The sequence below is a fragment of the Hyla sarda genome, chromosome 2 (genome assembly GCF_029499605.1).
Source record: "Hyla sarda isolate aHylSar1 chromosome 2, aHylSar1.hap1, whole genome shotgun sequence".
In the NCBI taxonomy this organism is placed as follows: Eukaryota; Metazoa; Chordata; class Amphibia; order Anura; family Hylidae; genus Hyla; species Hyla sarda.
Genome location: NC_079190.1, coordinates 106627622 through 106655111, shown reverse-complemented (window position 1 = coordinate 106655111; position 27490 = coordinate 106627622). Strand labels below are relative to the sequence as shown.

The 27490-nt window shown below is 43.5% G+C and overlaps 1 protein-coding gene across 4 annotated transcripts in view; it reads right to left on the bottom strand.

Moving 5' to 3' along the window:
* Positions 1 to 27490, bottom strand: part of LOC130358872 (protein D7-like) — an 80616-nt gene that overhangs the window by 2705 nt on the left and 50421 nt on the right. For 3 of the 4 annotated variants that reach the window (XM_056562779.1, XM_056562780.1, XM_056562781.1), the window contains 9 exons: positions 20049 to 20146; positions 18704 to 18830; positions 17290 to 17364; positions 17104 to 17200; positions 16866 to 16918; positions 6002 to 6076; positions 5764 to 5857; positions 5608 to 5687; positions 661 to 721 (listed from right to left, as the gene is read on the bottom strand). In XM_056562779.1, coding sequence (XP_056418754.1) covers positions 661 to 721; positions 5608 to 5687; positions 5764 to 5857; positions 6002 to 6076; positions 16866 to 16918; positions 17104 to 17200; positions 17290 to 17364; positions 18704 to 18830; positions 20049 to 20141 — 755 coding nt within the window. In that variant the 5' untranslated portion in view covers positions 20142 to 20146. The remainder of the gene's footprint in view (positions 1 to 660; positions 722 to 5607; positions 5688 to 5763; positions 5858 to 6001; positions 6077 to 16865; positions 16919 to 17103; positions 17201 to 17289; positions 17365 to 18703; positions 18831 to 20048; positions 20147 to 27490) is intronic. The other variant, XM_056562782.1, reaches the window with a different exon arrangement.

The window sequence follows — 27490 nt, the reverse complement described above, 5'->3', positions numbered from 1 at the left end:
CCTAGACATCCCCTATCCAAAGGATAGGTAATAAGATGTCTGACCGAGGAGGTACCATCTGCCTGGCACAATGGTGTTCTGAACATTTACGTTCAGAACACCAGCTGTGCTAGGCTTTGGTCAGCGTTGTCACGCCCCCCCACCCACCCATATCTATTGGATGGGGCATGACAGCTGTGGTTTCCAGTCATCCGGCATGGAGCGGAGTCTGCTCTGTGCAGCAGATTACTGGGGTCAGAGATTCCTGGGGTCCCAGTGAAGAGTTAACAGGAGGAAGTGAGGACTGCATTGTATAGAGCTAACGGGAGGAAGCGAGAGGGGACAGCACCATAAGGGTTAACAGAGGGTAGGAGCTAGGGCTGAAACAACTAATCCATTGTGAAAGTCATCATTTGTTGCAGCCCTACACGCACCTTAGACTTTACATTTAGTAAAGCGGGTCTGTTAGAGGAGACTTGTGGGTTTGTTTAAGAAGCTTTTTGTTTACAGAAAACTAGGCTCTAGAGGTATCATTCCTGCACTTTGCAGGAACAACTCCAGTCAGCTAAAGGATAGTTAGGTCCACAAGGGAACATTAGGATAACACCACCCTGCCACAAAATATTCTCAGGACTTCTACTCCCCATCCTAATCAAAAACACCATTTTTACAGGTCTTTACCTTGGCCAGTCTCCTTCATTTGAATAGGCAGGTTCCTGATTGTTGGCTCCTCTAGATCCACCTTTAAAAAAAAAAAAAAAAAAAAAAAAAAGAAAGGATATATAGTAGGATTTTATAACCCTCCCCATCCAGACTAGATATTTCTGTATTGTTCACAGCTTCACTATATCCTATACACACAGGTTGTTTTTTCCAACCAAAGACCATGATTTCATTACTTTCTGGCTTTGATCCTTGCGACTCAGATGTTGGTTTGGATACACAGTAGTACATAGGTCTTGGTTCTGTGAAATGCATTGGTTTTAGATCAGATGTATGGGGTGCTTATACAGATAATTTGAATACTGCCCATTTTTATGGGGTTTAAAGAAATGCTTGAGCTTGTTTAAGAGTTCATACTGCAAGCCCATAAGAGTTACTGGCAGGTTTTGACTAGAGATGAGCCAACTTTCCGAAAGCATTTGGTTCGCAGTGAACAGGTTCTCAGCAAACCGCCAATAAAATAAGCCTCAAAACATGTGTATAGTGCCTAAGAGCGTTAAAGCCCTGCATACACTGCTAGGTCACCTAGGAAGGTGTTTGAGAAGTTTTGTGGTAATGTGGTTTTAAAGGCTAACCTAATTTCAAAAGTTACAGGTGGCGACATGTGGTAACCCATGGTAACAGTTTGCATCTGGTAAAGGAATTTTCACATGGCAGGATACTGCAGTCACCTGCTCCTTAGCTGACCAGACCATCAGATCTGCTGCTGCAGGATAAAGGTTATAGTTATGTTTTTTGGGTGATTTGGCACTCCCCAAGTAGTCAAGTGGCAGAGAAACAGACCGTCAACTTTATCGTAAATATTAATTAAAGGGGTACTCCAGTGCTTAGACATCTTATCCCCTATCCAAAGGATAGGGGATAAGATGCCTGATCGCGGGAGTCCCGCCGCTGGGGACCCCCGTGATCTTGCAAGCGGCACCCAGTTTGTTGTCAGTCCCCAGAGAGTGTTCGCTCCGGGTCTGATTACCGGCGACCACAGCGCTGGCGGCGTGTGAAGTCACGCCTCCGCCCCCATGTGATGTCACGCTCCGCCTCTCAATGCAAGCCTCCTGTAGGCTTTGATTGAGGGGCGGAGCGTGACATCACACGGGGGCGGAGGCGTGACATCAGACGCCGCCAGCCCCGTCGTTGCCGGTAATCAGACCCGGAGCGAACACTCTCCGGGGACTGATTACAAACAGGGTGTCGCATGCAAGATCACGTGGTGTCCCCAGCGGCGTTACTCCCGCGGTCAGGCATCTTATACCCTATCCTTTAGATAGGGGATAAGATGTCTAAGCACCGGAGTACCCCTTTAAAGAGAGTTTAGGGTGAAACACTAAGGTGTCTGATTAAACACAGGCAACTAGGCCTAAAATGCATATTCCACATTCATTATAAATGCTTTTAGAGTAGGGTCACACATGCTGTATTTTGCTACAAAGTGAAGTCAATGGGTAGCCAAATCAGCTGCAGAAAATATGCAGCAAAATACAGTATTATGTATAGTTATTGCTGGACAGAAAATTTATTTTTTCTATTAATGCCTCAGTGCGAAGGATGTATTTGAATAATACTATTAATATACTACTAATACAACAATAATAATAATAAATAATAATAATTAAAGCCCTGATTAACCCCGGACCCAGCCATTTTTTGCACATCTGACCACTGTCACTTTAAACATTAATAACTCTGGAATGCTTTTAGTTATCATTCTGATTCCGAGATTGTTTTTTCATGACATATTCTACTTTAACATAGTGGTAACTTGCATCCTTTCTTGGTGAAAAATCCCCAAATTTGATGAAAAATTTGAAAATTTAGCATTTTTCTAACTTTGAAGCTCTGCTTGTAAGGAAAATGGATATTCCAAATATTTTTTTTTTTTTTATTCACATATACAATATGTCTACTTTATGTTTGCATCATAAAATTGACGAGTGTTTACTTTTGGAAGACACCAGAGGGCTTCAAAGTTCAGCAGCAATTTTCCAATTTTTCACAAAATTTCCAAAATCACAATTTTTCAGGGACCAGTTCAGGTTTGAAGTGGATTTGAAGGGTCTTCATCTTAGAAATACCCCACAAATGACCCATTATAAAAACTGCACCCCCCAAAGTGTTCAAAATTACAGTCAGCATTTTAACCCTTTAGGTGTGTCACAGGAATAGCAGCAAAGTGAATGAGAACATTCACAATCTTCATTTTTTACACTCGCATGTTCTTGTAGACCAAATTTTTGAATTTTTACAAGGGGTAAAAGGAGAAAATGTATAGTTAGATTTGTAGCCCAATTTCTCTCGAGTAAGCACATACCTCATATGTCTATTTAAAGTGTTCGGCGGGCGCAGTAGAGGGCTCAGAAGTGAAGGAGCGACAAGGGGATTTTGGAGAGTACGTTTTTCTAAAATGGTTTTTGGGGGGCATGTTGCATTTAGGAAGCCCCTATGGTGCCAGAACAGGAAAAAAAAAAAAAAACACATGGCATACCATTTTGGAAACTAGACCCCTTGAGGAACGTAACAGGGAATAAAGCGAGCCTTAATACCCCACAGGTGTTTCACGACTTTTGCATATGTAAAAAAAATTTAAAAAAGTCACTAAAATGTGGGGTGTAAATTCTCACTGCACCCCTCATTACATTACGTGAGGGGTGTAGTTTCCGAAATGGGGTCACATGTGGTTTTTTTTTTGCGTTTGTCAAAACCGCTGTAACAATCAGCCACCCCTGTGCAAATCACCTCAAATGTACATGGTGCACTCTCCCTTCCGGGCCTTGTTGTGCACCCCCAGAGCACTTTGCGCCCACATATGGGGTATCTCCGTACTCGGGAGAAATTGCATTAAACATTTTGGGGGGCTTTTTTTCTCCCTTTTACCTCTTGTCAAAATGAAAAGTATAGGGCAACACCAGCATGTTAGTGTAGACCCCAACTTAACCTTTTCATGAGGGGTGAAAGGAGAAAAAGCCCCCCAAAATTTGTTAGGCAATTTCTCCCGAGTACGGCGCTACCCCATATGTGGCCCTAAACTGTTGCCTTGAAATAAGACAGGGCTCCAAAGTGAGAGCGCCATGTGCATTTGAGGCCTGAATTAGGGATTTACATAGGAGTATTCTACGCCAGTGATTCCCAAACAGGGTGCCTCCAGCTGTTGCAAAACTCCCAGCATGCTTGGACAGTCAACGGCTGTCCGGCAATACTGGGAGCTGTTTTGCAACAGCTGGAGGCTCCATTTTGGAAACAGTGGCGTACCAGACGTTTTTCATTTTTATTGGGGAGGGGGGCTGTGTAGGGGTATGTGTATATGTAGTGTTTTTTACTCTTTATTTTATTTTGTGTTAGTGTAGTGTAGTGTTTTAAGGGTACAGTCACATAGGCGGGGGATTACAGTGAGTTTCCCGCTGCGAGTTTGAGCTGCCGCGCAAAATTTGCTGCATCGCAAACCTGCAGCCTGATACTCACTGTAAGCCCCCTGCCCATGTGAATGTACCCTGTACATTCTCAGGGGGGGGGGGGGGGGGGAACCTCCAGCTGTTGCATAACTACAACTCCCAGCATGCACAGTCTATCAGTGCATGCTTGTAGTTATAGTTTTGCAACAGCTGGAGGCACACGGGTTGGGAAACACTGAGTTAGGAAACAGACAATGTTTCCCAACCAGTGTGCCTTCAGTTGTTGCAAAACCACTACTCCCAAACAAACATTCTCAGGCATGCTGGAAGTAGTAGTTCGGCAACATCTTTAGAGCCAGATGTTGCCGAACTACAACTCCCAGCATGCTTGGAGTTGTAGTTTTGCAACATCTGGAGGACTACAGTTTGCAGACCACTAATACAGTGGTTCTCAATTTGTGCCCTTCCAGATGTTGCAAAACTACAACTCCCAGTATGCCAAAACTGTCCAGGCATGCTGGGAGTTGTAGTTCTGCAACATCTCAAGGGCCAGATGTTACAGAACTACAACTCCCAGCATGCCTGGACAGTAAGGGCATGCTGAGGATGTGTAGTTTTGCAACATCTGGAAGGACAGTGTTCTCCAAACTGCGGACCTCCAGATGTTGCAAAACTACAACTCCCAGCATGCTCAGACGCCAAGCGCTGTCTGAGCATGCTGGGAGTTGTAGTATACAGGGTCCCATTACAGCAATGCATGTCGCTTTACGGCGACGTGCATTGCTGTAAAGGGCCCGACCGCGGCTGAAGAGGCACTCACCTGTCGCCACCATCGCCGGGATCCGGGTCTTCAGGGACGAGGTAAGTACCGGGGCCGGTCCCCAGCACTCCCCTGTCCTCCGGTCTGCCTCCCGTCCTTTCCGGAATTCAAGGGGCCGGGCAGGGCGGGAGGAAGTAACCGCCCCCCCCCCCCCTGCGATTGGTCGGTTAACTAACCGACGGATCGCAGGTGATAGGAGGAGGTGGCAGGCCTCACTCTTATACTTCAGCATGGTCCTGTCTGTCTGACAACCGGGATCATGCTAAATTACCGGGCGTTTGGGTCCCAGAGACCAGATCAGCCCGGTATCGCCGCAGATCGCAAGGGCGATTTCCGGCAATCGCCGACATGGGGGGGGGGGGGGCCTACATGGCCCCACTCGGCGTTTGCCCTGGATGCCTGCTGAAGCATTTCAGCAGGCATTTGCTTCCGATCCCCACCCGGCAGGAACCGGAAAACGCCAGGGTGTAAGTTTACGCCCTGGGTCCTTAAGTACCAGGGCGTAAAATTACTCCCTGGGTCCTGAACAGGTTAAAAGTTACAGTACATCAGCATTCCTGATTGCTAGTTTGACACTGACTGGTTCTGCAGAGCTTATTGCCTACAAAACATCACACCCAAGTTGCATGACACATTGCTCGACAGTATGACATATCCCGTTACAAATAACTTATATCTTCAGTAAAGTACCAATATGCATACTTGTATAAGCATATGAACGGCCATTTGGTGCAGGTTTCCAGGGATTTTTCAGGTTATTGTGACTTGCTCCACTTGCAGCTCTAAAACAGATTACCATGTCAATAAGAATACAACATAAAATCATCTTCATTACCACCACTGACAAATTATACTGACCTGGGCATGGCTTGCTTATACACAGTTTCATGTGTGTTGTAAGGCTGATGGTTTCCAGATTTATTTAACACAAAAGCAGCAGAAGTAGATGAACCTATAAAAAAAAAAAAAAAAAAAAATGTAATTTTTTTATTGATAAATACATACACACAGTAAGCGTCACTTTATGACAAAGTGAGGTTATTTCATGATGCATATCTGCACTGTTAGAAGTTTAATAGTCATGATGCGTGCATACCATTTCCCCAGTTTTTCTCAATTGGCCGGCTCTGCCAACTAGATGAATGCTCAGATTTTTGCCCTACTGCATCATCTGTCAATAAAAGCATATATTAGTGTAATAATTGTGAAATGTGTGATGTACCATCATATTACCATGAGAAACGCTAAACAAACATTCTACACTTTGGGGGAGATTAAAACCTGTGCAGAGAAAAAGTGGAACAGTAGCCCATAGCAAGCAATCAGATCTCTAATTGTTAAAAAGTTTGACAAATAAAAAGGAAGCAATTTGGTTGCTATGGGCAACTGGTCAACTTTCCCTCTGCACAGGTTTTGATAAACCTCCCCCTTGGAGAGGCTGCTTAGGAATTTATTAGCTTTTTCACTAAACTCTGCACATGCACCTTTGTACACTACTCAAAAAAATATAAAGGGAACACTAAGCTAACATATCCTAGAGCTGAATGAACTAATTGTATGAAATACTTTGATCTTTACATAGTTGAATGTGCTGACAAAATCACACAAAAATTTATCATTGGAAAAGTAGATTTTTATACTTACCGTAAAATCTTTGAGCATCCATTTGGGGGACACAGACTGGTTATATGCTGCTGCCACTAGGAGGCTTGACACTAGGCAACAAAAGAAAGTCTGCTCCTCCCAGCAGGATATACCCCGCCTACAGACTGAGCTATCAGTTTAGTCCCAAAGCATTAGGAGAGGACCGACAGGTAAAGAAAAACAGTACTTGTCCGAAAAAAAAAATACAGACAAATTAACCAAACCAACCCTTGGAAAGGTAACTGAACCAAGAACACCAGAACAAATTGGTGGTTGCTGTGTCACCCCAATGGATCCTCTGAGAAAGATTTTTATGCTTACCGTAAAATCTACTTTTCTTGTTTGACTCCATTGGCAGAAACAGGCTGTGGGATGTACCCAGGCAGTCCCAGGGAATGGGAAAAAAAACCTCAAGTAACTCAGGTAGAAGGCTGGGCCACAGCAACACCTTGTGATTAGAGATGAGCGAATTCACAGTAAATTTGATTCGTCAAGAACTTCTCGGCTCGGCAGTTGATTGCTTATCCTGCATAAATTAGTTCAGCTTTAAGGTGCTCCCGTGGGCTGGAAAAGGTGGATACAGTCCTAGGAGACTTTCTAGGACTGTATCCACCTTTTCCAGCCCACCGGAGCACCTGAAAGCTGAACTAATTTATGCAGGATAAGTCATCAACTGCCGAGCCGAGAAGTTCGTGACAAATCGAATTTACTGTAAATTCGCTCATCTCTACTTGTGATGCAAACCATCATCAGCAAATGCCAAGGTGTACACCTGGTAAAATTTTGTAAACGTGTGCAAGTACGACCAGGTGGCCACTTTAGAGCTTTGCAAGGCCGAAGCCCTGTTGCAGAGAGCCCAGGAAGCCCCGACAGAACGAGTAGAATGAGCCGAGACCCGGAAGGGAGGAGTCTTCCTCTTGCAGTGGTAAGCTTCAGAGATGGCAGAACGGATCCACTGCAAAATGGTCACCTTCGAAGCAGGGAGTCCCTTACGATGACCCTCTATAAGCACAAAGAAAGTCACACTGGCGAAAGGTAAATTCGGACAGCCCGTACCACATCAAGACCATGAAGCAAACAATCCCTGGGATGGAGCTGGACAAAAGGATGCTACTATCTCCATTGAAGTGAAAAGGCGTAGACCACCTTAGGCAAAAAGGACGGAGCAAAAAAAATAAATAAATAAAAAAAAAAAAAAACACGCAAAACAACCTTGTCCTGGTGCAAAACCAGGTGGAGGGGGGAGCCATTTCCATGGTTGCCACCATCCGACCAAGGACTCCCATGCAGAACCAAATGGAAACTGGAGCGGGACACCGGATAAGACGAACTGATGACAGAGCATGTCACTTGTATGTCGGAAGCCGAATTCGGGCGGTCGTCGTGTTGTACTGGAGTCTCAAGAAGAGCAGAGACTGGGTGGGAATCAGATTGGACTTGTCCTGGTTGACCACCCAGCAGAAACATGACAAGGTCTGAAGAGTGAGACAGACTCTCGATTCTGGGCCTTGGTTGGAGCCTTGACCAGGAGGTCATCTAGGTAGGGAATCACGTACACAACCTGGGATCGCAGGATGGCGATTGCTGCCACCAGGACCTTTGTAAAGACCCTTGGGGCCATTGCTAGGCCAAAAGGAAGGGCCACAAACTGGAAGTGGCCCTTGAACTACGAAGCGGAGATAGCACTAATGTGCTGGAAAAATGGGGGATGTGAAGGTAAGAGTCTCTAATATCCAGCGAGGAAAGAAACTCCCCCTGATCCATGGACGCCAATACAGAACGGAGATACTCCATACGAAAATGACAGGAGTATTTGACAAAGGAGCTTCAGATCCAGGATCGGGAGGATGGCGCCCCTTTCTTGGAGATGATGAACAGGTTGGAGAAGAACCCCCCCCCCCCCCCCAAAAAAAAAAAATATAAAATAAAAAACTCCTTGGGAGGAACTGGGACGATGGCTTCCTGAGCGAGAAGGGTCCAAAGTGCGACCAGAAAGGCCACTGCTAAAAGGAGAGCGAGGAGGGCAGGGTGAAAAAATAAAAATTAAAAATAATAAAAAAGTGATCCCTTGGGAAGGAAGCAAACTCTAGCCGTAGGAAACATCCCACATGGAGCAATGAGCAAGGGCCCAGAATGGGAAAAACCAGTACCACTGTTTGTCCCCTATATCCAGAATGGCAGAGAAGGAAACTGTCCCCAGAAAAAAAAAAAAAAAAAAAAAAAAAAAAAAAAAGAGTGGGCCCAAAACAGGGGAGCTACAGAGGTTGAGAATCCTGATATTAGAAAGATTCCTGGAAAGGAGAGGGAGAAGGAAGACTAACCATGTCTTGGGAAAACTTACCTATTGAAGTCTTCAGCCAGCTATTATACACCTGCATCTATATACCTGTCCCTAAACAAAAAATATATATAAAAAAGACCTGTGCCTGCCTCCTACGGACACTAAGCTAAAAACTGATCTCTCAGAGTCTGTAAGCGGGGTATATCCTGCTGGGAGGAGCCAACTTTCTTTTGTTGCCCAGTGTCAAGCCTCCTAGTGGCAGCAGCATATACCCAGTCTGTGTCCCCCAATGGAGCCGAACAAGAAATCAAATTTATCAACCCATGGAGGTCTGGATATGGAGTCACCCAAAATCAAAGTGGAAAACTTCACTACAGGCTCATCCAACTTTAATGTAATGTCCTTAAAACAAGTCAAAATGAGGCTCAGTAGTGTGTGGCCTCCATGTGCCCGTATGACCTCCCTACAATGCCTGGGCATGCTCCTGATGAGGTGGCGGATGGTCTCCTGAGTGATGTCCTCCCAGACCTGGACTAAATCCTCCGCTAACTCCTGGACAGTCTGCGGTGCAACGTGGCGTTGGTGGATGGAGCGAGACATGATGTCCCAGATGGGCTCAATCTGATTCAGGTCTGGGGAACGGGCAGGCCAGTCCATAGAATCAATGCCTTCCTCTTGCAGGAACTGCTGACACACTCCAGCCACGTGAGGTCTAGCATGGTCTTGCATTAGGAGGAACCCAGGGTCAACTGTACCAGCATATGGTCTCACAAGGGATCTGAGGATCTCCTCTCAGTACCTAATGGCAGTCAGGCTACCTCTGGCAAGTACAGAGGCCTGTGCGGCCCCCAAAGAAATGCCAACCAACACCATTACTGATCCACCGTCAAACCGGTCAAGCTGGAGGATGTTGCAGGCAGCAGAACATTCTCCACGGTGTCTCCAGACTGTCACATGTGCTCACTGTGAACCTGCTTTCATCTGTGAAGAGCACAGGGTGCCAGTGGCGAATTTGCCAATCTTGGTGTTCTCTGGCAAATGCTAAACATCCTGCACGGTGTTGGGCTGCAAGCACAACCCCCACCTGTGCACGTCGGGCCCTCATACCATCCTCATGGAGTCTGTTTGAGTGGACACATGCACATTTGTAGCCTTCTGGAGGTCATTTTGCAGGGCTGTGACAGTGCTCCTCGTGCTCCTCCTTGCACAAAGTTGGAGGTAGTGGTCCTGCTGCTGGGTTGTTGCCCTCCCACGGCCTCCTCCACGTCTCCTGATGTACTGGCCTGTTTCCTGGTAGCACCTCCATTTTCCGGACACTAAGCTGACAGACACAGCAAACCTTTCCACAGCTCGCATTGAGGTACCATCCTGGATGAGCTGCACTACCTGAGCCACTTGTGTGGGTTGTAGACTACATCTCATGCTACAACTAGAGTGAAAGCACCGCCAGCATTCAAAAGTGACCAAAAGATCAGCCAGGAAGCATAAGAACTGAGAAGTGGTTACCACCTGCAGAACCACGCCTTTATTGGTGGTGTCTTGGTAATTGCCTTTAATTTCCACCTGTTGTCTGTTCCATTTGCTCAACAGCATGTGAAATTGATTGTCAGTGTTGCTTCCTGAGTCAGTGTGATTTCACAGAAGTGTGGTTGACTTGGAGATGCATTGTGTTTAAGTGTTCCCTTTATTTTTTGATAAGTGAATATTAAGTTGTCTGGACTGTGGATAGCAATATTTTATGACAGTGTCAGGCTTTGCTGCTTTCACTGTGGAAAGACCATCATGTTAGCTGTCGGCTACATGGGCAAGTGTGGTTGGTAGAGTGGGCCTAGGGAGGCATGCATGTGGCAACAACTATACAATGTGCTAAACACTAATTTTATATGGGGCCGATATCACCTATTTTGGCACTCAGGCAGCGGGTTGGCTGTGTAATATAACCCTAGGTCATCTAGTGACCTCATGTATTCAGACTGCCGTGATTGCTTTTGGTGATTCAGCCCGTGTGGGGGTAGCTATGGGAGAGATCAAAACCTGTCCATAGGAAAAGTTGACCACTTACCTATAGCAACCAATTGATTACTACTTTCATTTTAGAAAAATGAAAAGCAATCTGTTTGGTTGCTTTGGGCAACTTAGCAACTTTTCCTCTGGACAGGTTTTGTTAGATCTCCACCTATGTAGGAGTCCAATGTTGCAATATCAATCTTGAGGGTGTCAGGGAAAGGTAAGTGGTAAGGTCAATCCTGGGGGAGGTCGGAGCTGGTGGTCATGACTGAGATAAGCAAGTTCTGTGGAGAATAGGACTAGACAGGAGCTATAGTGGAGACCTGAGGTGTGGCATATGTTTATTTGTAACATGTTTTATCCCTAAGTAGCAGTGTGAATAGTGCCTAGAGATGAGCGAAATTACAGTAATTGGATTCATCACAAATCTCTCGGCCGTTGCTGACTTTAGCCTGCATAATTTAGTTCAGCTTTCAGGTGCTCCGGTGGGCTGGAAAAGGTGGATACAGTCCTAGGAGAGTCTCCAGCCCACTGGAACACCTGAAAGCTGAACTAAATTGTGCAGGCTAAGGGTTCGTTCACACATGCACATTTTTTTGCTGCAGATTTGCTACTGCAGATTTTGCTGCCCATTGACTTCAATGGGCAGAAAAATCTGCTGTAGCAAATATGCAGAAAAAATACGCACGTGTGAACGCACCCTAAAGTCAGCAACGGCCAAGCCGAGAGATTTGTGACGAATCAAATTACTGTAACTTTGATCATCTTCAATATTGCCCTTGAAAGCAAGGGTTCTGAAAAACCTCAGACCACTTTGGGAGATTCAGATGCCTTTTCAAAAAAGAAAGAAGAGATCTGATTGGTTGCTATGGGCAACTCTAACTTTTCCTCTGGACAAGTGTATTAAAAAGGGTATTCCAGGATTTTCTTTTTTTGTTTTTTTTGACTATGCTACAGGGGCTGTAAAGTAGGTGTATTTCATAATATATAGTATCTGTACCTGTGTGTGATGGTTTTCTCAAAGTTTTTATGTGATTTTCACCCCAATATTTTTAACAGCATACAACATTTTTTGGGATTTTTTCCCAGGTTGCAATGCCTGACTCACTAGTCAGCTGACGACAGGGAGTCAAACAGGAAATATCAGTTCACAAAAAACTAGCCACACAGTGTCATGGTAATCTCACAACATAGCCATTTAGGCCCAAGACAAGTGCAGACCCTTCCTAAGCATGTCCATTACTGCCTGCCAGGTACGTACTAAAATAACCTTATGATGGATAACCCCTTAAGGACGATTTTTCATTTTTTGCACTTGATTTTTAGAAGGTGAGGAGGAAAACATACTTTCAAACTTTCAATTTTCCAGCTAAAAATCCATATGAGGGCTTGTTTTTTGTGCCAACAATTTTACTTTGTAGTACCATCAATAATTTCACTACAAAATCTACAGCGAAACAAGAAAAAAAATTTGTGGGCCAAAATAAAAAAAAACACATTGTGATTTTTAGCGGCTTCTGTTTCTATGCAGTGCAGTTTTCGGTAAAAATTGCATCTTATATTTTTAGGTCCATACAGTTGATGGAATACCCAATTTATATAGGCTTGATTTTATTTTACTACAAAAAATAAAAAATAAATTTAACCTGTTGGGGATAAAGGGCATACAGGTACTCAAGGACGTACCTGTATGCCCGTGGAAATCTCGGTCCCAGCCACACGGCGAGCGGGGACCGGACCGGGATGCCTGCTGAAAGCGGGGGAGGTCCTGAGACCAATTCAGATCGGCGACTTCCAATCATCCTAGATTATAGGAGCGAGGTGGCAGGGATGCCACCTCCTCCTATCCCCTGCGATCCGCAGACTGATCAGCAAATCGCAGGGGAGGTTCATTTCCCTCCCGCTCTGCCCGCCCCTGGATGTCGGGGGGGGGGGGGGGGAAGATAGCAAGGTTTAGGGGCCATGGATGCGGCAAGGACCAGCGGCCGTCACCTGGGGACCGGCGGCAGTCACGCTGGGACCAGGACCGGTGGCAGGCAAGTGGTGCGGCAGCGGTGCCACATGCTGCGGTGAAGATTGCCTTAAAGTTTTCACTGAAGCTATTAGGAGTTTCAAAACTACAACTCCTAGCATGCCCAGACAGCCAAAGGCTGTCTGGACATGCTGGAAGTTGTAGTTTTGCAACATCTGGAGGGCCACAGTTTGGAGACCACTGTTAAGTGGTCTCCAAACTGTATCCTTCCTGATGTTGCAAAACTACAACTCTCAGCATGCCCAGACAGTCCAGGCATGCTGGGAGTTGTAGTTTTGCAACATCTGGAAGGGCACAGTTTGGAGACCGCCATGCAGTGGTGTCCAAACTGTAGCACTCCAGATGTCAATTCGAAGCATGCCGAGACTGTCCAGGCATGCTGGGAGTTTTAATTCAGCAACATCTGGCCCTTCAGATGTTGCCGAACTACAGCTCCCAGCATGCTTGGAGTTGAAGCTTTGCAACATCTGGAGGGCTACAGTTTGGACACCACTACACAATGGTCTGCAGACTATTCTCCTCTAGTTGTTGCATAACTACAACTCCCAACATGTCCTTCGGCTGTCTGGACATGCTGGGAGTTGTGGTATTGCACACTGGCACACTGGTTGGGAGACATTGTATTTTACTAACTCAGTGTTTCCCAACCTGTATGCCTCCTGCTGTTGCAAAACTATAACTCCCAGCATGCACTGACAGACCATGCATGCTGGGAGTTGTAGTCTTGCAACAGCTGGAGGCACACTGTTAAGAAACACTGAGGTAGAAAACAGACAGTAGTGCGGAAACACTGCGGTAGTCTGTTACCTAATCCATTGTTTCCCAATCCCAACAAGTGTGCCTCCAGCTGCTGCATAACTACAACTCCCAGCATGCACGGTCTGTCAGTGGTACAGGGTACATTCACACGGACGGGGGTTTACAGCAAATTTTTCGCTGCAGCGGGAAACACTGCAAACCTCCGCCCATGTGAATGCACCCTAAAAACACTACACCCTTACACTGTGCCCCTCCTCCCCAATAAATATTTAAAAAAAAAACGTATTGTACGTCAGTTTTTCAAAAACGGAGCCTCCAGCTGTCTCAAAATAACTCCCAGTATTGCTGGACAGCCATTGACTGTGCAGGAATGTTGGGGGTTTTGCAACAGCTGGAGGCACCCTGTTTGGGGAAAACTGATGTACAGTATTTTTGGTGGCGGCAAGTGTAACGCTTGCTTCCGGGTACACCCCTTTTACCGCTTATGAAAAGGTTTCCAAAATAGTATGCCATGTGGTGTTTTTTTTGCTGTTCTGGCACCATGGGGGCTTCCTAAATGCAACATGCCCCCCCAAAAACCTATTTCAGCAAAATTCGCTCTTTAAAATCCCAATGCCACTCCTTCCCTTCTGAGCACTCTAGTGCATCCACATATGAGGCATTTCCTCAGTCAAGAGAAATTGGTTTCCAATTTTTTTTATTGGGGGGGGGGGTTTGGGCTTTTTCTCCTTTTACCCCTTGTAAAAATGAAATACTGTATATGGGACTAAAAAGAGCATGTTAGTGTATAAAAAAAAATGCAGATTTAGATTTTTCTCCTCCACTTTCCTGCTATTCTTGTGAGACACCTAAAGGGTTAACAAACTTTCTGAGTGTCATTTTGACTACTTTGAGGGGTGTAGTTTCTATAATGGAGTTATTTATAGGATATTTCTCACAGAAAGGCCCCTCAAATCCACTTCAAACTTAACTGGTCCCTGAAAAATTCAGATTCTGAAATGTGAAAATTTTGAAAATTGCTGCTATACTTTGAAGCCCTCTAATGTCTTCAAAAAGTAAACATGTAAACATAAGAGACATTGTATTTGTGAATCAATATATAATTTGGAATATCCATTTTCCTTACAAGCAGAGAGTCTCAAAGTTAGAAAAATGCAAAATTTTCAAATTTTCATGAGCTTTTGGGATTTTTCACCAAAATAGGATGCAAACAACGAAAAAAGTTTCACTATGTTAAAGTAGAATATGTCATGAAAAAACTGAACGGTAAAAGCATCCCAGAGTTGTTGATGCTTAAAGTGACAGTGGTCAGAATTGCAAGAAATGCTCTGGTCCTTAGGGGCAAAATGTGCTCGGTCCCCAAGGGATTAAACTACATGTACCAGAATTAATACGTTGAAAAATGTCCTCTTCTGACCCCTATAACTTTATTTTTCTGTATGAGGGGCAGTATGAGGACTCAAATTTTGCACCGTGATCTGAAGTTTTTATCGGTACCGTTTATGTTTTGATTGACTTTTTGATCACTTTTAATTCCTTTTTTATGGTCTAAAGTGACAAAATATTTTTTTTTTCCACATGTACGCCATTGACCATGCGGTTTGATTAATACATTTTTCATAGTTCATTTATGAACGCAGTGATACCCTTTTATTAGGGTAGAGATTAAATCACATTTATTAACACTATGGTCCTTATTTACTAAGAGTGGAGTGTAGATTTAAAATTCCCTACATTTTTTTAACACATGCTCTGATCTGTCTGGTTTTCCTCAGCTCAAATCCACCTAATTTTATGTGGAAACCTTAGTAAATATGTTCAGTTTTTGTGAAAATGTAGGGAACACGCCGCCCCATTACGGAGACCACACCCCCTTTCCCCAGCGGCCACACCCCTTTTTCGGGCTCTCTTAGCAAAATGGAGAGTTAGTCGGGTTTTCTCAATTCTGGCGCAGACAGAATTTCTGGCACAATGCGGCAGAATCTGGCGCACAACCCGGCAAAACATGTCGGGTTTGCAATAGTAAATGAGGGCCTTTATTTATTTATTTATTTTTTTGCAGTTATAGCCCCCATAGGGGACTATAACATTGCACACACTGATTTCTTACACTGATCACTGCCATGCAACAGCATGGCATTTATCAGTATTATCGCCGCTCGACTGCTCCTGCCTGAATCTCAGGCACGGAGCAGTCATTCGGCGATCAGACGGCGAGGAGCCAGGTAGGGATCCTCCTCGTGTCCTGCAAGCTGTTCATGATGACGCGATTTCACTACGGTGGTCCCGAACAGCACCACTGAGCTAACTGGCAATGTTTACTTTCGTTTAACCCCTTAAGGACTCAGGACGTTTGAGTACGTCCTGTCAAATCCCGGCCCCCCGCCGCTAGCCGGAGGGGAGCCGATGCCCGATGCCTGCTGAAATCGTTGCAATTTCCTCACAAATAAAAAAAAACGCCGGGCGCAGGAAATTTTCAAACCAAAAAAACAAGTAGAAAAAAACAAAAAAAACTTAGCCTTAGGGTTAATGCCGGACACCAGCCCGATCAGAGATTTCCGGCATTAGATGTGGTTCCTGGTTGCTTATAGCAACCAAGACCCACTGGGTATAAACCGCGCACTCCTGCTGCGCACGCGTCATACATCGGGAGCCACAGATGGACGTTAATGAACGTCCATTTGTGGCAAGAGGTTAAGAACATAGCCAATTTTATTTTTGCATTTTTTTTTTTCCTCCTTGCCCATATGAGGGCTTTTTTTTTGCGCTAGGAGTTCTTTGTATTGACATCACTTATTTTACCATAAGATGTATGGTGTAACCAAAAATATTTTTGTGGCGAAAATATAACAGAAAAAACGCAATTTTGCACATTTTGGAAGTTTGTTTTCACGCTGTACACTTTACAGTAAATATTACATGTTTTCTTTATTCTGTGGGTCAATACGATTAAAATGATACCCATGACCACACACACACACACGCACACACACACTTTTCTATTATTGTACCGCTTTAAAAAAAAAATAAAAATAAAAAAAATAAAGGGTTGTGTTAATCCCTCATCTTGACCACCTATATATTATCATATTTTGATAGTTCGGACATTTACATATGCGGTGATGCCAAATTTTTTATTAAAGCTTTATGGGATAAAAATGGGAAAAAAGGGTCCATTTAAATTTTTATTGGGTGAGGGGCCGCCATGTTGAATGATATGATCCCTGCAACACTTACTTGTATAGGAGTATGAAGGGCAGCCATCACCACAATTTGTCCCACTTGTAGCTCTAAAAAAAGAAAAAAAAATATATATATAATTCTATAAAACTTTAATTGGACCCTCTTATCTACACCTGATTTTCTGTGACAGATTAAAATTCTCCTCATCAATGCAATTTTGGGTGGTCCTCCCAAATAGGTTTCATTGTATTGTAATGCAAACACATTCACACCACTGACCACTTATACTGACCTGGTTGAAGATTGCTCATACACAGTTTCATGTGAGCTGTAAGGTTGATAGTTTCCAAATTCATTTAAAACAAAAGGAGTACAAGTTGAAGAATCTTCTGTTATAGAAAAAATAAAATGTAACTTTATTAAGTGATGTTATTTCAGGATGGAGCTGTGCCTATCTAGAGTCATGGAACATGCATACCTTCTTCCCAGTTTTCATCACATGGAGGGCCCTGCCAGCTAGATAACTGCTCATGTTTTTGCATTACTGCATCATCTACCAATAAAATGCAAGTACATAGTGTTAAAATGTGTGCAGAACTAAATAAGAAGCACAAACACCAATCAACCCCCTCCCCCCCCCCCCCCCCCATCCCTTTATCCTAGACTGAGGAGCTACCGATAATTTACAGGAATAAGTAACTGGCATAACTGGGGGTGTGAATCATGGTTTGTCTTCCATAATGACTGCACTGTTTTGTAGCTTAAATCCCCCCCCCCCCCCCCCAAACTGGTGCCAGAAAGTTAAACAGATTTGTAAATTACTTCTATTAAAATTTTTTTAATCCTTCCCATAATTATCATCTGCTGAATACTACAGAGGAAATTATTTTCTTTTTGGAACAGTGCTCTCTGCTGACATCTCTGTCCATTTTAAGAACTGTCCAGAGTAGGAGAAAATGCCCATAGCAAATAAGTTTCCCACCAGAGCACCCCTTTAAGCTCGCATTTTTCTTTGCTCTAGTGCGCATTAAAAGGGTACTCTGCCCCTAGACATCTTATCCCCTATCTAAAGTAAAAGTGTTAAGATGTCTGATCGGGGGGGGGGGGGGGGGGGGGTTGACGGCCATCATGCCCCATCCCATAGACTTGCATTGAGGGGGCGAGGCGTGATGTCACACGGGGGCGGAGTTGTGACGTCACGAACTTCCGTTCCCGTGGTCGGGACCCAGACCCTCCAGCGCTTCCTGAGCAGAAACAGATGGGTGCCGCATGCTATATTGCAGGGGTCCCCAGTGGTGGGATAAGGTAAGATGTCTAGGGGTGGGGTACCCCTTTAAGAAATTTTGATTGGAAAATCTGCTGCATGAAGCCTCACATGCAGGTGAATGGGTTTTACATAAACCCATTCACACTGCAGAATTTTCTGGTCGGAATTCCAGATCCAAAAATTCCCCCAGAACAATTGAACCTGCTCTGTAGAATGGCAAGGCCTGTGTGGTCCTAGCGCTGGCAGATTCAGCGGGCTGTGCTCTGAAGCTCCAGGTGGAAGTTTTCTGTCCGGTGCTTCTCAAGTGTGAGCATGGCCTTAACCCATTAGTTTTAGGGCCATACCATCACATATGAAGTCTCAGCAAAAAGCATTACAACAGATTTACCACACAAAGCCTCAGGCTCCACATGTATCCCAGTGGGACACTACAAAAGTAACTTACTATCCAGCGAATGTCTCATGAGAGCAGGCACTAGACAACAGTGAAACTCCTTGTCTGGCTAGTAGCTAGTATTATCCTGATGAAAATGACAAGATCCATTTTGTTCAGGACTTCTGTATTTCACCCACTAAAAGAAGGATGAAGACAATCTATTTAGAATTACATTATATAAGAATTTACCTGGGAGTGGCTCCAGAGGACATTTACTCTCACAGCTTTGCATGTGTAAGTCAAGCTCCTTCTTTGGCACTCTATGACGAGCATTAAAAGGACAAGTGGCCAGCACCTTTGCTACATCTTTATTATTCTGTGAAGAGTAAAAGGATGAGGAGAACCTTCTTTATAGTAATCAAATACAGTTATTGATCCAATAATGACTACAATATATCAAGGCTGAAAAGAAAATTAAGTAAACTTTTAAATAACCCACCTGTACAAGCCTAAAACCACAACTGGAAAACCTGTAGTAATGCGCTATAAAACCATGTTAGGTTATTGACTGTAAAGCATACATTTTTTTTTTTTATCATACACTAGGATTAGAAAGTGCTGGGGAGAGATGCTGGCCAACCAAAGCCATGAACACCAATATGCTACCAGAAGATTCAGGAATTGTTATCTCTTGCCTTGTCTGCATACAGATATCAGTCACTTGGTATCTGCATTGTCCCATGATGAGCCAGGGAGGACAGAAACACTCCGAGACAATTTACTCCCAACAGGCACTTTTTACCCAGCATGGTATTTAGGATCTGGATACATTCATTAGCTCCATGTATAATGCTGCATCATCTGATCCTGTTTTTTGTTTGTTTGTTTCATTTGAGCAGTTACTTATCCCCTATCCTGTGGGATAAGTTAAGTTTTGCTGGATTTATCCTTAAGTAAATAAAAAAAAAAAAAGCAAACTACAGGGGAGTCCCTGGTCCTTGCTGCACCATATCATTGTGTGGGATGTATACCACTCAACCCTTTACCTACAATCCCCCTTTCATAAAGTTGTGCAGTGGTAAGGAAGAAAAAAAAACCTTTTCAAAGGGCGCTGCTGTTGTCCTGGTGAGATGAAGATGAAAAGTCTGAGGCTGAAGTATTTTGCAAGATATAGCTTCTTTATTGGTGTAGAATCATAGCAAGCAGGGATACAGGCTAGATAACGCGTTAATAAGCTAGATAAGCTAGAAAATACTTCTGCCTCAGACTTTTCATCTTCATCTCACCAGGACAACAGCAGCGCCCTTTGAAAAGGTTTTTTTTTTCTTCCTTACCACTGCATATCTATCCAGGACTGGCTAGTCCTGTCCTGTACCCTGGGCTTAGCAGCTGCATCCGGTGGACTATCATCCATACCACTAACCCCATTGTGGGTCTACATGCGAGTTTTTTGCTCGCTCAAGGTGAGCATCCATTATCTACTCTTCGACTAACCCCTCCCACCTGTCATCAACGGTATCACACTAGGCGCCTTCCCGTCGGTCTTTCCTTTTGCTCTTTTCAGATTTTGTCTTTCATAAAGTTAGACACTTACCTCTCTGCATTTTACAAGATGGTATGGAAACCTACTTGGGCGAATCATGTGGTTCTTATCATATGGGCACTGGAGAAGACCTTCTGAATCCATGATATCTAAAGAGTATAGCGTACAAAGATGTTTAAAGAAAACATTTAATGCATGCCAAGATCCTAACGGGATATGAATGTCACTGAATGGCATCAGTCACTGGCCTCCAAATATATTATGTTTAGAGGGTTACTCCGGCGCTAAGACACATCTTATCCCCTATCCAAAGGATAGGGGATAAGATGCCTGATCGCGGGGGTCCCGCCGCTGGGGACCCCCGTTATCTTGCACGCTGCACCCAGTTATAAATCAGACCCTGGAGCGTGTTCACTCCGGGTCTGATTACTGTCGATCACGGGGGACGGAGCATTGTGACATCACGGCTCCGCCCCCCTGTGATGTCACGATCCGCTCCCTCAATGAAAGCCTATGGGAGGGGGCGTGACAGCTGCCACACACCCTCCCATAGGTAAACATTGAGGGGCGGAGCCATTACATCACACAGGGGTGGAGCCGTGATGTCACAATGCTCAGTCCCCGTGATCGACAGTAATCAGACCCAGAACGAACACGCTTCAGAGTCTGATTATAACGGGGTGTGGCATGCAAGATCACTGGGTCCCCAGCGGCAGGACCCCCACAATCAGGCATCTTATCCCCTATCCTTTGGATAGGGGATAAGATGTCTAAGCGCTTGAGTAACCCTTTAAGATTATATATACTTAAAGAGGAAATCCGGTACTTAACTACTTATCCCCCATCCACAGGATAGGGGATATGGGTCTGATTGCTGGGGTCTGACCTCTAGGACCCCCATCCCCCCAGCGGTGGTCACCACACCCCCCTCCATGCATCTCTATGGGAGAGTAGGAGATACAGTGATCCGGCTCTCCCCTAGAGATGCATGGACAGGGCGGGTTGACCACTGCTCCGTTCACGAGTAGGGACGGGATGCCGGACAGAAGAGCTTCGGTGGTCCCAGCAGTCAGACACTTATCTCTGATCCTGTAGATAAGGGATAAGTAGTTAAGTACGGGAGTACCCCTTTAATCTTAATGTACCTTTGTTTTGCCCTTGGTTATGACAGTGTAGCATCCACTAAGAAGAAGGTCTGACATGCTTAGTTCAACTTGTTTGTATGTGAAAAAGTGTGTGATCTGTTGCACTTGGTTACGACAGAGTTACATTGTAGAGAATCAATTAAGACGGTCAGGCAGTTCACTTGAACTGCATATTGCTCATTATTTTCTAATGTAGTGGTCTCCAAACTGTTGACCTCCAGATGTTTCAAAACTACAACTCTTAGCATGCCACTGGCTGTCCAGGCATGTTGGGAGTTGTACTTTTTCAACATCTGGAGGTCACAGTTTGGAGACCACTGCTCGGGAGTGTATGCAAGCAAGGGAGAAGAGCTCTACAGAGATGGAAGTCATTTTCACACTACAGAATTTCCAGTCATAATTCCACTTAGGAATTTCAGTAGGAAATTCTGGTGCAGCAGAATCCCATTGCTGTCAATAGGATTCTGCTACTCATTGCACACTATGAAATTTAAGCAATGGACATTCTGCTGATGAAATTCTGCCAGCAAAAGCCATGAACTTGTTCAATCATCAGGCAGAATCCACTCCCCAGGAATTGCAGCCTATGGGGAAAGCAGTGTCTGTATGGTCTAAGCTCCAACTGATTCAGTCAGCACTGGCCGCATTCAGAGCTTCCTAAGTGTGAATCTAGCCTAATAGTTCAACTATTCACAAATCTAGCAACAGAATACTATGTATGTTTTGGGGGTTTTATGCTTCTCTATTACAACCAAGTATCCTGGCCCAACTGCATATGCAATAAGAACATAAAATTGAGAATCTGATACACATGTGAAACTGGGTAAAGAGGGTACAAGATAAGAGAATGTGAAGCCTAAACAGCGGGGGCAGGGAAAGAGAACTACTAGGAGAAACTTTACAAAAACCATACTATTTATGAAACTAGAAACAAGGATACTTCTTAAAACCACACAAAGTAGCAAAACAGAAAGTTTCACTCCATGCAAAGTACAAACATTCCTTTTTCCCACAACTACACACTTACCTAAACAACAGAGTACACACACAGGATACTACAAAGAAGCAGGGGGACTGGCCTCAGCTATAAATTGCCACATTCCAGCTCATTGGCTCTTGTAAAATTACCGTAGTGTTTAGATTAAAACCCTCCAAGCAGTAGGGCTCATGTGTCTTGCACCGTATTTCTTGTAGTTTTAGGCTAGAGCTAAATGATGATGTGAAGAATGCATCATGACATCGCATCTAATGACAGTCAATGTGGTTGTGTTGCTACATGCGACATGTGACACAACAGGTTGCAAGTCACAAATGACTGCCAGTATTGCCATTAATGAATGTTGCATGCAACTACGACCTGCTTGTGTTTATTTTATTTATTTCTTTTAAATAACCGAATTGCAATTGTAATAAAGTTATGTCACAGAAAATTGCAGGCAAATTGTGCAAATATATTGGTAGTGTTTTACTAAAAGCAGCAAATGATATTGCTACATCAAGTTGATTATTTATTTCCTAGTTTTTAACTTGCACCAACTTATTTCAGACCACTGTCATTACCTGAATCAGTCCCTGTCCCCTATAGGCTCACAATCTATTTCACATGGGACACTTTTGTCTCGATAATTCCATGTAGGCATTTTCTGGTGTTTTGGAAACTTGCCATTGCAATTTTTGTGCCAAAGCCAGAAGTGGATTCAGTAGGAAGAAAAAGTATAAAGCCTTCCATTATATTTCCTATTCCTTTCTAATACACTTCTGGCTTTGGCTCAAGAACTGCAGTGGCAGTTTAAAAAAAAAAAAAAAAAAAAACACCAGAAATGCACATGTGAAAACCTAGTCCTAACCTGACTAGTGGTGTTTTAAGTATAGGTTAACTTAATTAAGTTAACCTGATTTGTGGGAGGAGTCTGGTCTTTATACACCCAACTGATCCACAGAGGTGCTGTTGGCAGTGTGCAAGACCCAGTCACTCTCAGGGTATGCCCTCTTCTTTAAGATGGCCAGGCACACCCCAGGACTATTCATTCACCCAAGTGGTACACTCCACTCATGGTACATGTAACTTGACCACAAATTAATGTTTGTTAGGCTAAGTTCACATCGCCATTGTGCTTTATCCCGTAAGGGCCTGTTCACCTCTTTTTTTGTGTTTAACGGCCCCATAAATGGATTGGAGCACAATGGACTCCACTGGGACACCACCGGGTCCTGATGTATCCCATTGACTTGAATGGAGTCCATTGGGGATCATGTAATTTACCAGAGTTTAGTGTGGGGGGGAATAGTGCTTCCATTTTTTATTTCTCCGCTAAACTTCCACTGTTCCAATGGACTTGCCGACGGAGCTCCATTTAATGGAGACCGATGGCAATGTGAATGAGCCCTTAAACTGTAAGTTGGGCATCACCAGTGAGGTGCCCCCTAGTTGTTGGTGAGGCATAAGCTACGTTTCCACAAAATTATAGTTTCATATTACCTGTTGTCTCCTAGCTAAGATCTGCCCAAAAGAAAGCCATATGTCTAAATTTGGCATTTATGCCAAAAAGGCCAAGAATTAACATAGATTATTTATCATACTCCTTTCCCCGCTTGAAGCATTTTCTGGTGTTGCAACATTATTAAATAATCTTGTACTTATTTTAATTCTATACAAAGTTTAGGAGACAAATAAAAGATTGAGCAATAATTTACAATTTTGCATTGGCCTCCACCCCAGACATCATGTTGGCCTGTTGGGTGAAGCTCCAGTAGAAAAGGTTCTGCCCTAGGTTTTATATCCCCTTAAGGATTCAGCATTTTTCAGTTTTTGCATTTTCGTTTTTTCCTCCTTACGTTTTAAAAATCATAACCCTTTCAATTTTCCACCTAAAAATTCATATGATGGATTATTTTTTGCACCACCAATTCTACTTTGTAATGACATCAGTAATTTTACCTAAAAATCTACAGCAAAAAATAAAAAATAATTGTACGACAAAATTGAAGAAAAAAACTACATGCAGGAAAATTAATACGTTTAAAAATGTCCTCTTCTGACCCCTATAACTTTTTTTTATTTTTCTGCAAACGGGGATATATGATGGCTTATTTTTTTGTGCCGTGATCTGAAGTTTTTATCGGTACCATTTTTATTTTGATAGGACTTTTTGATTGCTTTTTATAAAATGTTGATGGTATAAAAAGTGACCAAAAAAGTGACTTTGTAATTTTTTTTACATGTACGTCATAGACCGTGCGGTTTAATTAATGATATATTTTTATTGTTTAGACATTTATGCACGCGGCGATACCACATATGTTTATTTTTTATTTACTTTTACATTTTTTTTTTTATTAACTTCTGAAGGACTCAGGGCGTACCTGTACGCCCTACGCCCAGTCCCGGTAAATAAAACACGGTCACACCGGGTCGGTCCCAGTGGCTAATGATAGCCAGGACCCTTGGCTAATAGCACCGATCGTTGTGCCGCACGCTATTAACCCTTTAGATGCATCAATCAAAGTTGATTGCTGCGTCTAAAATGAAAGTGAAAGCTTCCCGGAAGCTCAGTCGGGCTGATCGGAACCATCCCGATCAGCTAACACGCGAGTGGAGGTCCCCTTACCTTGCTCCGTCGCATCTGATTGGCGATTGATTGCTCCAAGCCTGAGATGCAGGCTTGAGCATTCGACCGCCTATAACACTGATCAATGCAAAGCTATGGCTTTGCAGTAAACAGTGTAAAAGATCATAAGTGCAGGTAGAGTGTGAACGGCACCAAACAAATAGAAACGAGTCTGAATGATCAAAACTCCAGCGAGGTAACAGACTCAGCTGAGCCAATTAGATAGCAACTGGCCAGGTGGTGGTGCTAGGATAAACAAAAAGGATAGCTAGCAATATCATAAGTAGGGAGAAAATAAAGGTATATCCGCACTCACCACCGGGTGCGGCATCAGACGTTTCTACGTGGAGACACATGGAGTGTAAAAGATCAGTGTGTGCAGTGTTATAGCCCCCTATGGGAGCTATAATATTGCAAAAAAAAAAAAAGGGGAAAAAAAAAAGTTAATAAAAGTCATAATAAATAATAAATAAAAGTTTGAATCACCGCCCTTTTCTCATAAAAAAAAACAGTGTAAATAAAAATAAACATATGTGGTATTGTCGCGTGCTGAAATGTCCAAATTAAAAACATATATAGTTATTTAAACCGCACGATCAATGGCGTATGCGCAAAACATTCCGAAGTCCAAATAGTGTATTTTTGGACACTTTTTATATCATGAAAAAATGACTAAAAAGCGAACAAAAAGTCCAATCAATACAAAAAGTGGACCGATAACGATCAGATTACGGCGCAAAAAAATGAGCCCTCAAACCGGCCCATACGCGGAAAAATAAAAAAGTTATAGGGGTCAGTAGATGAGAATTTTTAATGTATAAATTTTCCTGCATGTAGTTATGATTTTTTTCAGAAGTACGACAAAATCAAACCTATATAAGTAGGGTATCATTTTAACTGTATGGACCTACAGAATAAAGATAAGGTGTCATTTTTATCGAAAAATGCACTGCATAGAAACGGAAGCACCCAAAATTACAAAATGGCATATTTTCTTCAATTTTGTCGCACAATTATTTTTTTTTCTGTTTCGCCAGATTTTTTGGTAAAATGACTAATGTCACTGCAAAGTAGAATTGGTGGTGCAAAAAATAAGCCATCATATGGAATTTTATGTGCAAAATTAAAAGCGTTATGATTTTTAGAAGGTGATGAGGAAAAAATGAAAATGCAAAAACGGAAAAACTGTGCGTCCTTAAGAGGTTAATGGGAAAAGGTGGGGGTGATTCAAACTTTTATTAGGGAAGGGGTTAAATCATATTTATTAACTCTTTTTTTTACACTTTTTTTAACACACCTGATGGACACACCTGATGATCGGACATAAGAGGTCTTGAAAGCTTGCAATCTATATACTCTGTTAGCTAATAAAGCTATCATCGCTACTCCACTGATCTCCAATATATCTTTATACAGTACTGTTATGACTTGGTAGGGACAGTAGAGACTTGACTTGTACTCACAGATTTGATGTGGCTGCAGACTTTTAGGCTTTGGCCTAGATATGCTGGACCCAGGGGCATAGCTAGAAACCCCAGGGCCCTGGTGCGAAAAATTACCTTGGGCCCCCCTACCACCTGACGACCCGCTTCCCAAATCCCGGACGACCCCTTACTCAGGAGAATACACAACTATATAAGTGACTAACAGGCAGGGCCAGACAGACAAAACAGACATTTAAGAATAAGCAGCCCATTGTTCTGGAGGGGGTCCAACTGAATATAATACTGCGGCCTAATGTACCCCCTGAAAATAAAACTGCCACCCACTATACCCCTGAAAATACTTCCACCTATGGCACCCCCTGAATATAATACTGCCTCCTACTGTACCCCCTGAATATAATACTGCCACACACTGTACCCCCTGAATATAATACTGCCACCTAATGTACCACCTGAAAATAATACTGCCACCCACTATACCCCCTGAAAATACTTCCACCTATGGTACCCCCTGAATATAAAACTGCCTCCTACTGTACCCCTTGAATATAATACTGCCTCCTACTGTACCCCCTGAATATAATACTTCCACACACTGTATCCCCTGAATATAAAACTACCATCCACTGTACCCCCCGAATATAATACTGCCACCCACTGTACCCCCTGAATATAATACTGCCACCCACATTACCCCCTGAATATAATACTGCTACCGACTGCACCCCTGAATATAATACTGCCACCCACTGTACCCCCTGAATATAATACTGCCACATACAGTACATACACACCATTCATACATACAGTACATACACACACATCATAGACACGCCACCTCTGCCCCCCCCCACACATGCATAATACATACACACACATCATGCATACACAAATCATGCATACACCCGCCGCCTCCAGATCCCCCCCGCATAATACATCTCAACATATCATACAACTTGTTTACACACATCTATCATTCATACACACACATCATTCATACATACAGTACATACACACACATCATTCATACATACACACACATCATACATACACACACATCATACATACAGTACATACACACACATCATACATACAGTACATACACACACACATCATACATACACATCATACATACACACGCTGCCTCTGGACCCCAAAATCTATGATCACCTCAAGAACAAGCAGATACCATTCTTCAGGGTGGCTGAACATGTGCAGCCTACAAATCACCCCGCCCCACAGATTCAATAAAGCTGTTTTCGCCCCATGTCCTGCTTACAGCAGCAATCTGCCGC